The sequence below is a fragment of the Heptranchias perlo genome, chromosome 16 (genome assembly GCF_035084215.1).
Source record: "Heptranchias perlo isolate sHepPer1 chromosome 16, sHepPer1.hap1, whole genome shotgun sequence".
Classification (NCBI taxonomy): Eukaryota; Metazoa; Chordata; class Chondrichthyes; order Hexanchiformes; family Hexanchidae; genus Heptranchias; species Heptranchias perlo.
The window spans coordinates 28,263,721-28,278,045 of NC_090340.1; the positions used below are offsets into that span (position 1 = coordinate 28,263,721).

A 14,325-nucleotide genomic window follows, 5' to 3' on the forward strand; every position below is an offset into this window, starting at 1 on the left:
TTAGATATATATATATATATATATGTTTCACGTTTTGGCCTTAAATTTCGAAAGTAGACTTGTATGAGTCCTTTAAGTGACTATTACAAAATCTAGTCCTTTGCAAAATCTTATAACAAGTGCACGCGTTAGCCCAGCAACATTGCAACTTTCTATGCATACAGGAACAAAGAGGAATTCTTCTCCTGATTCTGCCCTGCCTCCTTTATTCTAATGAACAGTATACAAGCAATGCTGTCAGTCTTACTTAGTAGCAAACAATAGGGAAAGTTGTCGCTTTGCTTCTCTTGTATGTAAAGTGCACAATAACGGTTCTTTGACTGAGCTTTAACCTGCTATGAATAACACGCCATTTCGCCAATTAAGAACATTTCTGCAGCATCGCAAAATGTACTTAAAAACTTCTGGAAATCGTTATTCTAAGTTTGGATAACTTATATATTGGTAAATGTTCAATGAAATCACACTTGCAGAATATTTTCAAATATTTTCAATTGGTGCTGGGCATTTTTATAATTTATGTGTTAAAAATAAAAAAAACATTGATTCTACTGTACTTTTCGAGAATTCACGGGACCGCCAAAAATGTTAGACATTTCTAAGTCGTTAGATTTTCAAATGGAACTTTTTAATTTTGAACTCTGAAAACATTTCTTACAAGAAACAAAATATCTATGCAACGCTTCAGCAATTTGCATGATAATTTAATTGCATAAAACATACCTTCGTTTTAAATAGGTCATTGTGAGTCTGCAGTTTTCAAAATCATCACGTTACACGGGTTGACAAGTGTAATTTAGTCACATTTCACAGCACGAACATAAAAAGTGGATTGGGGGGGGGGGGGGGAAACTCCAAAATAAACAAGTTAAATATAAGAATCTGTGTAAAACGCAAAATAATTTGAAACAAAGAGTAAACTGCAATGAGACAACGTACTTCACTTAAAATGTTAGAAAATAGAAAACCAATGTGCGGCAAGTTATTGAGTGCTTTAATCATTATTAGAAGGTATATATCGTATAACAGCCCAACGGCCTCCCCTGATTCTTAGACATTTTTTTTCTTGCGTATATCAAATAAGTTCGTGCATGGACAAACGGTTGGAAGCAACATTTCTGATTTTGGAACCGGATCATTGACCGCTGGTTAAGTCGAAGCGCATCCGTTTTAAAGTCAATGCCAGTGCTCGGAAGAAACGCATCCTGTTTCATTTCCAGTGTATTGTCAGATCATTAGTGCATAAAATAAAGGAGTTGTGCGGGATCCCCTTGGCTCACGTCGTACAGTACTAAACAAACCTGATTTTTTTTTTTAAAAAAGAATACGACACAATTAAAGGTAGAAGAAATCACCAATGACCAGAACTGTTTGTGGAAAGTAAGCTCGAATTTATCCTGGTAATGTTCAACAAATATATCAGAACACTCTACTTCTATATCAGCCAATATATCGAATTGTGAATGAAAAATATAGTTTAGAACAAACGCCAGATTCTTTTACAGCACAGTAAGCATCTAATGACTAATACAGTTAATTCTCGTAGAACTATAGCCAGTGACTTGAAGCAACTTTCAAACTCAATAGAGCTCAACAGCATTGGGCCTACTTCTGTTAGCACTGGAATTGTGTACAATATTTTAGTCAATATTGCTGCACATTTTACGAGAGGACTTTATATAAACGTAAGGCTCCAAACGATGATACTGTCACAAAACGAATGAATTGGGAGGGATGGGTGGGGGTCGATGGAACGTATTAACTTTCACTTACCTCACCTCTTCAGCACAGGTCTGAAGGCTGTTCTCACTTTCTCTTCTTGGTGCAGTGGACACGTTTCAGTCAAGTCTGCTGATCCGAGATCACATTTCACATTTCCCAAAAATCCTGAAAAATACAATCCGTTTCACATTATGTTTACGTCCAAATATCAAAATATTCAGGAATAAAAAGCAACTTAAGTGACCAATCCTTTTTCCATATCTAGGTTTTTATACACACAATAAATATGATGGATTAGATATAGGCAAATGCATACTTTGTGACTCTAGCTGGTTCAATTCTGGAACAAGATGTTCTGTGCATTTGATTATACTACGATAATGTTAGAAATACTAAGTAATAAAGCAGAGGTTGTAAAATTGTGCCACAATGTTTATAGTTTGAAATCCATGTTTTTCTCTTATTGCTGCGCGGTTTCGAAGCACATTCCATGCTACAGCTACGTCACGAAGTAGACTGGAAGCTAAATGTTCGGTGTAATTAAGAGATGCCTTCATTTACATCATGAAAATAACACATAGCACGTTGAGAAAAAGGGGGCGTTGGATTGTTATTATATCGCCTTTCAGTTGCATTTCGTGCCATTTTGAACATTTTAAGACGCAGCTGGTGCGGCTGGAGATACAGTGAATGTTCAGGTACCTTCAGTCCCTGATGTGTACTGGCAGTTGTCAAGTGTAGGATAGGAAGCACATTGCAGCTGACCAGTGGCTACAAGCGTTTGCAAGTTGAATGCAGAAGTTCTCAGAATGCGGGCTGCTTGTGAAGAGTCTCCGAGAGAAATTATATCATCTGCTTGGTTCCCCGTGCCCTGAACCGGCCTCACCTCTGCGCAGTACATCCCTGTCCGGGACTGGCCACTCTGACAACCCACCAGAGTATTGGAGGCTGCTGTGTGCGCCAGAGACCAAATCTTCGGTTTTTCTGCCGTCCCAAAGCGCTGCGGCAGACTGTTGCTTGCTACAGAAACAGATGGCTTATTTGATATCGTTTCTAGAAAGTCGGATCCAAGGGTGGAATTGTTTTTCGAACAGGGAAAGGTGTGCTGATTACTTTGAGGCGACACATTGCAGTCACTTTCCTCAGACTCCACCAAAACTCTCCCTGGACCGATCTCGCTTGGCGTCTTTTCTTGGTCACTTTCAAGTTTTTCTGATTCATCATCTTCCAAATCGTCCAGATCACTCAGTCTCAACTCTTTATCATCTCTGTATTCTTTCTCATCTGTGTGTATATTCAAAAATATATCTTTCAGTAATTTCATGTTTACTTTTTTTACTATCGAACGACTTTTGAAGTATCCCTTTCAAATATGATCATAATAACAAATCTGAATAATCCTTACCCTTAAAATGTGGTAAGAAATCTACATGGGGTTAACAGGACTCTGGTATCTAAAGGATATCGACTTTGCTCATATTATGATAATCTGTTCGGACTTTCTGTTCTAAACTTTCCATTTTCGTTTCACGGTTAAGTTTTGCCCCCAGTTATTTAGCAATATAATTACATTTACGAAAGACAACCTACTGAATCAAGGTCTGCGCGTCTAAATAATTTCAGGTTATGCCCAAATAGTACATTACACGTGTGCATTTGTTTGTAAATATGTGTCAAGTCCCACCGTTATCCAGACTATCTGCGCCATAGTCCTTCCCGTCCTTTTTCTCACTGTCCTCTTTCTTGTCATCCCCTCCTTTGTTTCTGGGTGACCAGGTCATTTTATTCTCCTTCTTCAACCTCCTCCTGGCGTTTGCAAACCAGGTGGACACTTGAGTCAGGGTCATTTTCGTGATGATAGCCAGCATGATCTTCTCGCCTTTAGTGGGATAAGGGTTCTTCCTGTGCTCGTACAGCCAAGTCTTCAGAGTGCTTGTAGTTTCTCGGGTCGCATTTTTGCGTCGAGTACTGCCGTTGAAGTCCACGGTACCGCATCTAAAAATACGAATAAAATCAAACCCGATTATCCCTTTCATTGGGAAAAAAACGTGCACAGTCATTTAACGGGCAGTAGATGGCAAAACCAGCGATCAACAAATGCATTTATCTACAGATCATAAAAAAGTAGCTTCTCCTCAATCATCTTTTTGATCTGGGTATGATTGATATTTCATCCTTTGATCAAAGGACTTACCTGTCGTACTGGTACTGCCCCAAGGAGTGATCGTACGGGTAGTAGGTAGCAGTCGGAGCAATTCCCGGGTGCAGACTCCCAGTGCCATCTTTAATTTCGTACTGCGAATTCTGCAAGGTGGGGGGAGAAGAACACGCAAAATAGTCAAAAGTTTTTACCACAGTTCAAACGTGGGCGGCTTCGGCACATCAAACACTATAAAGGAATCGTGGTGGAAAGCGTTCTAATGTCCCCCATGGCCGCTACTCACCAGTGAGGAGTAGAGAGCAGAAGGATCTGTGCTGTATGTAAGGTAGTTCCCATAGCCCTGGCTGGCTGCAGTTGCATAGGGAGAGCTGCTGTACATGCCCAGCGCCGCGGCAGCTGCGTTGATCTCGGTCCTGGCGTTGGCCAGCAGTCTGTTATCATAGGAAGGGCAGCAAATGGCAGCCTGGGCCGGCCCAGCGGAGCCTTCAGACACAGATCTGGAGCCGGGTTCACAACACGTCGTGCTGGAACTCGCTGACACGAAAAACTGGACGGAGAAAAGAATGAAAGGAGGAACCGTCATTTCACCCGGAACACGGATCAGCAGATCAAACATTTTAAAGTGTAGAAAAAGGCAGAGATAGGTGCAGCAGTCGATATGCCTTGAAGCCAACTGCATTCAAAATAGATGACAATAGCAGCATAAGGTGGGATTCCAGCAGAGGAGAGAGTTTACATAGCAACGTTGTGCTGTGGAAATGTGAAATCTTAAAAAAGTGTAAATTATTAAGGAAGCACGACAGTAAAAATTAAATGCAGAATGCTTTGTGATCTATGCTTGATAAAAATATTTAAAGGCACATGCACATTTAGGAAAATACAGGGAAAAGGATAAGAATTGTGAAATAAATATTGTGCTGTGCGAATAGGCAAATAATGTAAAAAAATGCAGTTTGGGGAATTGGGCTGGTTATAGGGAACGGGCGGTACACAATAAACTGTCCAAATGCAAAATATAATCAAACTATCAAGAAATATTGAGCACAGAGATAACTACTAGGAGGAAACTATGTAATCAATACTATGCAAGTAAAATGAACAAGGTGTCAACATGGTCAGGGAATGGTAAAATATGTAATTAACAGTGTACAGAAATCGTGGGACATATTGCAGGTGTAGCATGTAAGTCAAAATACTATCAAAGTAACGGCCGGTTGCAGAATATTTTGCAAGTACAAGAAATTTGGCATATTCAACAATACAACCACGAAATAAATAATGCAGTGTGAAAATTGCGATTATATAAAGGGGGTTGCTATAATGCATTATAAATTGAAAGTGAAACAGTTTCCAAAAAATACTAACGCGCAAAGAATACAGCGCAACGCAAAGTGCAGGTTAAACGAATGCTAATCGCAGTCCATTCTCACCTGTGAAGTCGTGTTGTAAGGGTACCCGAATTGAGAGAACGACATCGCTGCTCCTTTTGTTACCATAGGCAATATTTCTTTGTGATTGATTGTGGCCAAACCTAGTTCAAAATGTACCTTCTTCCAGAGAAATTTGCACGCATGGCCTTTAGCTTAATAATAAATGATTCCACTTCGAAATCGGAAGACGCCGTAAACTGGCAGTTCAAAGCTTATCGGTGTTCATCTCAAGGCAAACTTATCGATTATATTTAGCTGAAGAGGGTTAAAAAGACATAACGGAAGTCCTGCCAGATATAGAGTCTGCCGGTTGTATTATTTGCTGGTCTATAGTTCTTTAGCGTTCATCCATGGAAGAGTATCAAAGTGACGTCACATTAATCCCGAATCGACATGACAGAAAGGATATAATAATGTCTTTGCCAATCATATTTAACATCTAATATTCTTAGATGCATTCAACACTTGTTTCTAATGTTTTCAGGTTGCTTTCTGATGTACACCGACAGCAGTTGGAGTACTTGGAAGCCTTGTTGTCATTTTACAACATTACAAAATATACAGAAATTTAAAGGTCACAGCAACAACAATGTTTAAGGGACCTCAGTGAATTGAAAGGTTGTTACAGTCTTCAAAGGCTGCATTTTGTATTAGTGCACGTTTTATAATGTCTTCATTGACTAACTCAACATAGAGGAATATATCTGAACACAATTAACTTCAACTCTATTTAAATACAATGGAACTACTTTTAAAAATCTCTTCTGTACAAAATTATATTGGCACATGTTCAGATTTATTATTTTCAATGCAGTTTAATCTCTAAGTTTTTTAATTCACTCTCAATCTAATTTTTTATGTACTCTAATTTATAATAGAATCACTCTATCTTTATAAAGCAACATTTCTCCCTAAAATTCGAGTTGATCTTAACCAGCATTAGTTTGAATAGGGATGAATATATACAGTCCATCCCGTACGTGTGCTCAGGTCATTCTCTGTTGTAAAATGTGGGCCACACGCTGTTTTTCCTGAGCTCCTAATTCTGACCATTTTCTCCTTAATTGATTTATTTCGTGACAGATCACGACGCATCTTTCTGTTCTTTCCTCGGCGAACTCAAACAAAGTTCTCAAGGCGTCAAACAAAATGAAAATCAGAACGGAGATGCAATAAATTAAAGTGCAAGCTGACACAGAACAGGCGAGGGAGGTGTGCAGTACCCAAGAGAGACAATTGTTTAACCTCATCCAACAGACGACAGTTAATAATCAAAAAAATGGAAGCGGAGCCGTTGGGTGTCCTGGAGCAGACTCCCTCTCTCTCAAACCGTCCGATCCATGGCCAAAGGGCCAGTCACTAATTAATGATGATGATGTATCCATTTTTCTCTATTAGAGCCAGAAATGGTCCCCAAAGAAATGAATATATGGCTTTGACAGGTCAATGGTGGGTGATTGATGGCTGCCTTGAGACCGGCGTGCCCATTACGAGCAGTGCGTAATTGCATCAATTAACAAATGGAAATTGGGGACTTGTTTAACCAACGACTTACACCGAAAAAAAAATCAGCCTTTCAGCTCCGATCCACTAGACAAAGTTTTCGCTCGTCACTCGGAGCTATCTGCTCTGGTCTAATTATGGCCGGCGAGAATAACGATTTAGAATATGTTTCAATTAATGAAAGTGCTGTAGGCTTTTACGTGGGGTGTAAGGTCGCGTGGATATCTATCATCTTCAAACTTTTACACAGACTTGGAACCCTTAAAACAGGTATATTTCGGGGACATTTTTTAAAAAAATGAACAAAAGGTTCCATTCTGCATTAAAGACTGACGTGTCCCGTCCAGTCAGTGTTTCCTCCTCTCCCGTCCTTGTAGTTTCTTACCTCCCATTCCTCTTTCAAGTGTCTAACTGCAGAATTTTACTTTCGAAGTCCCCGAAATTCTAAGCATTTTTTGTGGGATCATTGTGTAAAAACTGTCAGCGATTAATGGGTTAATCCTTCCCCCTACTTTTTCGCTCTTTAACAAATGCCAATATCAGTCTCTACCGTCTTATCTCTTTCAATTTTATCCGCCTCTCCCATTTATCCACCTATAATTAACACGTTGTGCTTATTATTGATTACTAAACTTTGTTATAAACTTCACCGGTTAAATGGGACACACTTTGCAGTAGACATATAACATAGACAGCTCAGCCATTTATTTCCAAGCAAAGCAAAGGGCCAAACAAGCCCTTGACTCTTAGGCCGTACTAGGTCGTGCATTTCTTCTTTTCCACTCTTCAGAGGTGTCTTGGGGCGGTTAGATCTGCTCAAAGCCGCTGGTTACTCGCCGTGCCGGGCCGGCGAACAGCTTGAAAGGAGTGCCCCCCGCCCCCCTCTTTCGTGTCCCCTTTTTGTCAAAAGTCGTTGACATTATTGTCTACCGCGACTCGCCGTAGTTACCAGCTTTCTCTAACAGTGGCGCAAGAGAGCTGCAGCTGCACAACAATAAAGTGTCCAAATCAGTGATCAGTTCAAAGAGCAGGAGGTGTAACTACAGCGTTGCTCTTTCATAGGATTTAAAAGTAGATCAACGTCCAATTGATTGTTCCAGGAATATCATGGCAACCGTTTCAGTTCTTTATTATGTCTCAGAAATCTAACAATAAATCAGTTTTACCAGTCCACCTCTGCATATTTAGCAAAAAAGATTATGGTCTAGTGAATTCTAAATAATAATAAAAAAGGCTAACCTAGGAATATTAATACTTTTGTGTCAGAAATATTTGTAATTCATGGTTGTTTATGTTCCTTAAAATAAATTAGCTGTTTAAAGCTATTTGATAAGTGTTTCCCAAATGTATCAATGCATTGAGTCAACAACAACTTGTATTTATATAGCGCCTTTAACGCAGTAAAACGTCCCAAGGCTCTATATAGGAGCGTTTGCAAACACAATTTGGCACCAAGCCAAAGAAGGAGACGTACGGACAGGTGACCAAACGCTTGGTCAAAGAGGTAGGTTTAAGCAGACGTAAAGGTGGAGAGAGAGGTGGAGAGGCGGAGCTAAAACTGAAAGAGCTTTGTTTAGCAAAGTTTCCTGGGATCAGTAATGATGTACACGGTAAACATATCTAGAAATAGGTATAAAGAATGTTTTTCCGGTTTCACACGTTCACACATTATTACGTAATCTCCTAAGAGGATCCTACCATTCCTAAAAAGAGCATCTACTCTGTTAAAAGACTAACCCTAAAGGACGACAGAAAAATCCTAAGGAAGACAAAGGGAGGAGCTGTCAAAAGTCTTCACTTGGGGATCTTTTTGTGTTATCCTACTTTGTGTTGAAGACCACACGCACGCTGATGTTCACTGTGGACGAATGTTAAGACCGTGGTAGTTTGTTTTAACTTTTTTTAGATCAAAAGTAGGATTAGCAAAACAGATTAGGACGAGCATGCAGATGTAGTTGTTAACGGGTTTGTTTATTATTATTATCACTTTGGTCATTTTATGCCTATTCTGTGATAATCGTCTTTAAAACTCCACTTACAGACTCCTATCAGAATAACAAACGTTCTAATTTCTTGATATTTGCTTTGTGACAAACAACAATGAAATAACATCAAAAATCTGGTTTGTTTAACGATTGCATTGATATTAGATAAATTCAGGAAAACAAATCGTTACTAAATTGAATAAAACTTACCATTTTGTGACAGAGGCACTATGGGAGTGGGGACACAACAACACGAGCAGCGTTGGTGCTTTATTGGTTATTACGTAATTGGCATACTGCGTACATTACCTTGAAGGTGCTGTCCGTGCTAATGTCACTCTGTGATGCTGCAGCACGTCTTGAAGCTAGCGCTTGAATGCACAAGTGCAGCTGGACAGGGTATACATAATTAATGTTGACCAGTCGCTGTACAGTAGATAGCAGTGAACAAAAACATTTTTAAAGAGAGATGAATACTAGCTGTTATAACAGGCTCTTGGTATAAACACCTCTTTGAATTTTCGTCACTCTTATGATCTGTTGACTGATTGCTTTAAAGGGCTTCATTAATTATCTCTCACTTTTATCGGTGCAAGAAGTCTAACGGCGCATTTCCAGCGTTTTCTGTTTTTATTTCAGATTTCCAGCATTTAGATTTTATTTTATTGGTGCGGTATCTGAACCCTACCAGATCAACAGATTGTACTTTAGGTCATATTTGTAATTGTACACCTGTCACATAATATTGTGTGTGTAACGCCCCTAATGTGTAAATGTGAATTACAACATGAAATAAACAGAACTCGTGAAACTATTCAGATCCGCAATTGCTCAAAACTGGCTGTGAGAGGATCATTACTTGGCTAACCTTAGGATCAGAATTACCATTTCTGCTCTTCGTCTTTTTTAAACCAACTTTAAATTACAGTACTTTGTTCCTTCCGGCAGCATAGTAAGCTTTCATAAATGATACTGATGTTACAGAAGTACAATACCGCATTAATACACTTGAAATTGACATTTTGGGGTAGACTTTCCGCTTTGAGCACAATCGGCAAATTGGGCGAAAACTGCACTTAAAATTACCCTGGTTAGGTTACAGTTCAAGTTTAGGCTAAAGTGTATTTGCATAATCACATGTGTTTGCATAATCACAAACGTAAAATCTTCCATGAACCAGTGCAATCGGTCAGCATAACAGAAGGTAATCGTTTTTTTTGCATTAAAACAAATGTATTGATGTATTTAAGAGTGGGAACCTGGTGCAGTTTAATTACTACAACTGAAAATGGGTTTATCACAAAAATAAGCATTTTTAACAAGAGTGTCTAGTCCTCTGCTTGTGAGTAAACTGATTTTAAATCACTGAAAATGAGAAAAAAACTATACTAAACTATTAACTAGTTTCATTGGTCTAGTCAGTTCCTTAGTAAATTAAATATTTTTTAATATGTAAAAATGTTTAAAACGCGCCAACTAGTGCCTGTGCACCTAAGAAAATTAGCTCAATTTGAAGATCCTCCTCAACTCGCCATCCTCATTATTTCAATCTGGGAGTGTGGCCAGTTTTGTGGGTGGGCCGGTTTCGGACGCAATGATTACTGAACCAGCGTCAAAGATCGCCGAAAATCGATTTATGCTTGATGTAACTGACGCTTTATTTTCCGCGCTCCTTTACACTAATGTGGGCGGATTGCGCTGATAAAACTATTGGCACTAACACATGTATACACATATATGTAGGTACTGTTTAAAGCTGCACTGTACCAGCCATAAAGATCGCTTTCTACATTTGCAATTCAAGCCTTTTCAAAACAATGAACAAAAGTGATCGTGCAATTTAGGAACCCGATTTGTGTCTGCCGCCAGTTTCTTCTCTTCCTTAAGGCTCTGTTTATTTTGGTGTAGAGTCATATGTGACTCACCGACTGCGAATAAATAGGTAAATTACTATATGCTGCAACTTTTGTCGTGATCCACGTGGAGGCAAAGCAGCAAAATAATAACTGGGGAGTAATGCCACCAATCTGAAAACATAAGGAACTCTGACAAGTGAACTTGAGTTACTCTCACGTCCCCTTGGTCCAGCACATGCTGCAGTAAAACTGCATCCAGTGCAAAGAGAGCTTTAGTCTGTAAATGTGAGTGTTGCAGTAGTGCAATGTTTGAGAAAAAGCGAAGGCATCCTAAGATAACTGTTACTTTCTGTCAAGTAAGAATTCTAGTCTAAATTATTCAATAGCTGTTTATTACCTGCCTGGTACGATATCTGGCCACATATGTTTGGAAATATATATTTTTTACAAATTAAAATTCCAATATACCCAATTTACAAATTTAAAATATAAATCTTTTCATTTCTTGCATATAAAACTACAAAGAATGGAAGATGATTTATGCCGGATTTAGGGTACCTTTACCCTCTCAGGCAATTCCTGGGTTGTGTTGTAGAAAGCAAACAATTTCTTCGGTGCTGAGTATCAGCGATAATTCACATTGGATGTGCTTCGTGCGGATTAGCTCTTCAAACTGTGCAATAAATAGGAAAGCAAAATGAAAATAAATTTTGTTAACTGCATTATTGGGAAAAAAAACACTTTGATGAGGTTATAAATACCGCATTGTAGTTCAAAAGATCAAATACATGTGATTTTAAACAAAGCCTGGGTATCCCAGTCTTTTAACTGTAGTAATATGCCTTACAAAACAAATAAAAACTATCGCACGTCCATCACTAAGGAGCACCAAAAACAAACGGACAGATATCGATTATGATTGTATTCTTTAAACCTGGCTTACTTGTGTGACAGGTGGACCAATTCATTTTGCAAATATTTTATCTTTAGAAATGAGAAGAACACACTTTGTGACACTCGAGTAACCGCCGCAAGAAAGGTGCAGTGATTGCAGTATTTTGTGGCTCATTGATATTTAAGTTTGTATGTGCGATATTTAACTTTTATTTTTCGACATTCTACTAAATGCATTATTCTCAAATTTTAATTGTTGCGGCGAGTAAATTTCCTGTTCTTAAATGTAATCAGAGGAATCCTATTGAGAAAAGGCTGTGCAATACTCTATTAATCTTCCATAATTACCTTGCCGTCATTCAAAGCTGTGGAAAGCAATTGTTGGGAACAATTCAAGTCAACATATAGTGCGACGTGAAGCCTAAAATGAAGAGGGATGCACTTATACTACGACAGTGGTGTCAGTGCAAAGTGGTTTCGTGGGGCACTAATGTTAAAAAGTTGTAATGTGAATAGGGAATTAGTTAGAGGCTGTCAAGTAACCGTTGTTTTAAACATTGAGTCCACGAAGTTCTTCCAAGCAACAGCAGGAGATGTATGCAAAATCTCTCAACTGGTCGTACACAGTTGCATCATGCAGGTCGGAGATGTTACATTGAGTACATCGAGTCCACAGCACAGAAAGAGGCCATTCGGCCCAACTGGTCTTTGCCAGCATTTATGCTCCACAGGAGACTCCTCCCTACTTCATCTACCCTTTTCAACATACCCCTCGATTCCTTTCTCCCTCATGTGCTTATCCAGCTTCCCCTTAAATGCATCTATGCTATTTGGCTCAACTACTCCTTGTGGTAGCGTGTTCCACATTCTTCCCACTCTTTGGGTAAAGAATCATAGAATCATAGAAAGGTTACAGCATGGAAGGAGGCCATTTGGCCCATCGAGTCCGCAACGGCTCGATGCAAGAGCAATCCAGCTGGTCCCACTCCCCTGCTCTATCCCCATAGCCCTGCAATTATTTTTCCTTTCAAGTACTTATCCAGTTCCCTTTTGAAGGCTATGATTGAATTTTTTTTTATTCGTTCATGGGATTTGGGCGTCGCTGGCGAGGCCGGCATTTATTGCCCATCCCTAATTGCCCTTGAGAAGGTGGTGGTGAGCCGCCTTCTTGAACCGCTGCAGTCCATGTGGTGACGGTTCTCCCACAGTGCTGTTAGGAAGGGAGTTCCAGGATTTTGACCCAGCGACAATGAAGGAACGGCGATATATTTCCAAGTCGGGATGGTGCGTGACTTGGAGGGGAACGTGCAGGTGGTGTTGTTCTCATGTGCCTGCTGCTCTTGTCCTTCTAGGTGGTAGAGGTTGCGGGTTTGGGAGGTGCTGTCGAAGACGCCTTGGCGAGTTACTGCAGTGCATCCTGTAAATGGTACACACTGCAGCCACAGTGCGCCGGTGGTGAAGGGAGTGAATGTTTAGGGTGGTGGATGGGGTGCCAATCAAGCGGGCTGCTTTATCTTGGATGGTGTCGAGCTTCTTGAGTGTTGTTGGAGCTGCACTCATCCAAGCAAGTGGAGAGTATTCCATCACACTCCTGACTTGTGCCTTGTAGATGGTGGAAAGGCTTTGGGGAGTCAGGAGGTGAGTCACTCGCCGCAGAATACCCAGCCTCTGACCTGCTCTCGTAGCCACAGTATTTATATGGCTGGTCCAGTTAAGTTTCTGGTCAATGGTGACCCCCAGGATGTTGATGGTGGGGGATTCGGCGCTGGTAATGCCGTTGAATGTCAAGGGGAGGTGGTTAGACTCTCTCTTGTTGGAGATGGTCATTGCCTGGCACTTATCTGGCACGAATGTTACTTGCCACTTATGAGCCCAAGCCTGGATGTTGTCCAGGTCTTGCTGCATGCGGGCTCGGACTGCTTCATTATTTGAGGGGTTGCAAATGGAACTGAACACTGTGCAATCATCAGCGAGCATCCCCATTTCTGACCTTATGATGGAGGGAAGGTCATTGATGAAGCAGCTGAAGATGGTTGGGCCAAGGACACTGCCCTGAGGAACTCCTGCAGCAATGTCCTGGGGCTGAGATGATTGGCCTCCAACAACCACTACCATCTTCCTTTGCGCTAGGTATGACTCCAGCCACTGGAGAGTTTTCCCCCTGATTCCCATTGACTTCAATTTTACTAGGGCTCCTTGGTGCCACACTCGGTCAAATGATGCCTTGATGTCAAGGGCAGTCACTCTCACCTCACCTCTGGAATTCAGCTCTTTTCTCCATGTTTGGACCAAGGCTGTAATGAGGTCTGGAGCTGAGTGGTCCTGGCGGAACCCAAACTGAGCATCGGTGAGCAGGTTATTGGTGAGTAAGTGCCGCTTGATAGTACTGTCGACGAAACCTTCCATCACGTTGCTGATGATTGAGAGTAGACTGATGGGGCGGTAATTGGCCGGATTGGATTTGTCCTGCTTTTTGTGGACAGGACATACCTGGACAATTTTCCACATTGTCGGGTAGATGCCAGTGTTGTAGCTGTACTGAACAGCTTGGCTAGAGGCGCAGCTAGTTCTGGAGCACAAGTCTTCAGTACTAGAGCTGGGATGTTGTCGGGGCCCATAGCCTTTGCTGTATCCATGATAGAATCTGCGTCCACCACCCCCTCAGGCAATGCATTCCAGATCTTAACCACTCGCTGTGTAAAAAAGTTTTTCCTCATGTCACCTTTGGTTCTTTTGCCAATCGCCTTAAATCTTTGTCCTCTGGTTCTTGACCC

General features: G+C 40.6%; 1 protein-coding gene across 5 annotated transcripts; it reads right to left on the reverse strand.

Annotated features, from left to right (window-relative positions):
• Positions 1-687: 687 nt before the first annotated feature.
• Positions 688-5,880, reverse strand: irx6a (iroquois homeobox 6a). Of its 5 annotated transcripts, none has more exons than XM_067997466.1 (7): positions 5,314-5,880; positions 4,167-4,430; positions 3,917-4,026; positions 3,407-3,717; positions 2,425-3,006; positions 1,779-1,887; positions 688-1,301 (listed from the first exon to the last, which is right to left on the reverse strand). In XM_067997466.1, the coding sequence occupies exons 1-7, from the start codon at positions 5,377-5,379 to the stop codon at positions 1,292-1,294; spliced, it is 1,452 nt and encodes a 483-aa protein (XP_067853567.1). In that variant the 5' UTR covers positions 5,380-5,880; the 3' UTR covers positions 688-1,291. The 5 variants fall into 5 exon arrangements, with proteins under 5 accessions (XP_067853567.1, XP_067853569.1, XP_067853570.1 ...); XM_067997468.1 differs by having other exon boundaries at positions 1,774-1,887; XM_067997469.1 differs by lacking the exon at positions 4,167-4,430.
• Positions 5,881-14,325: the final 8,445 nt, after the last annotated feature.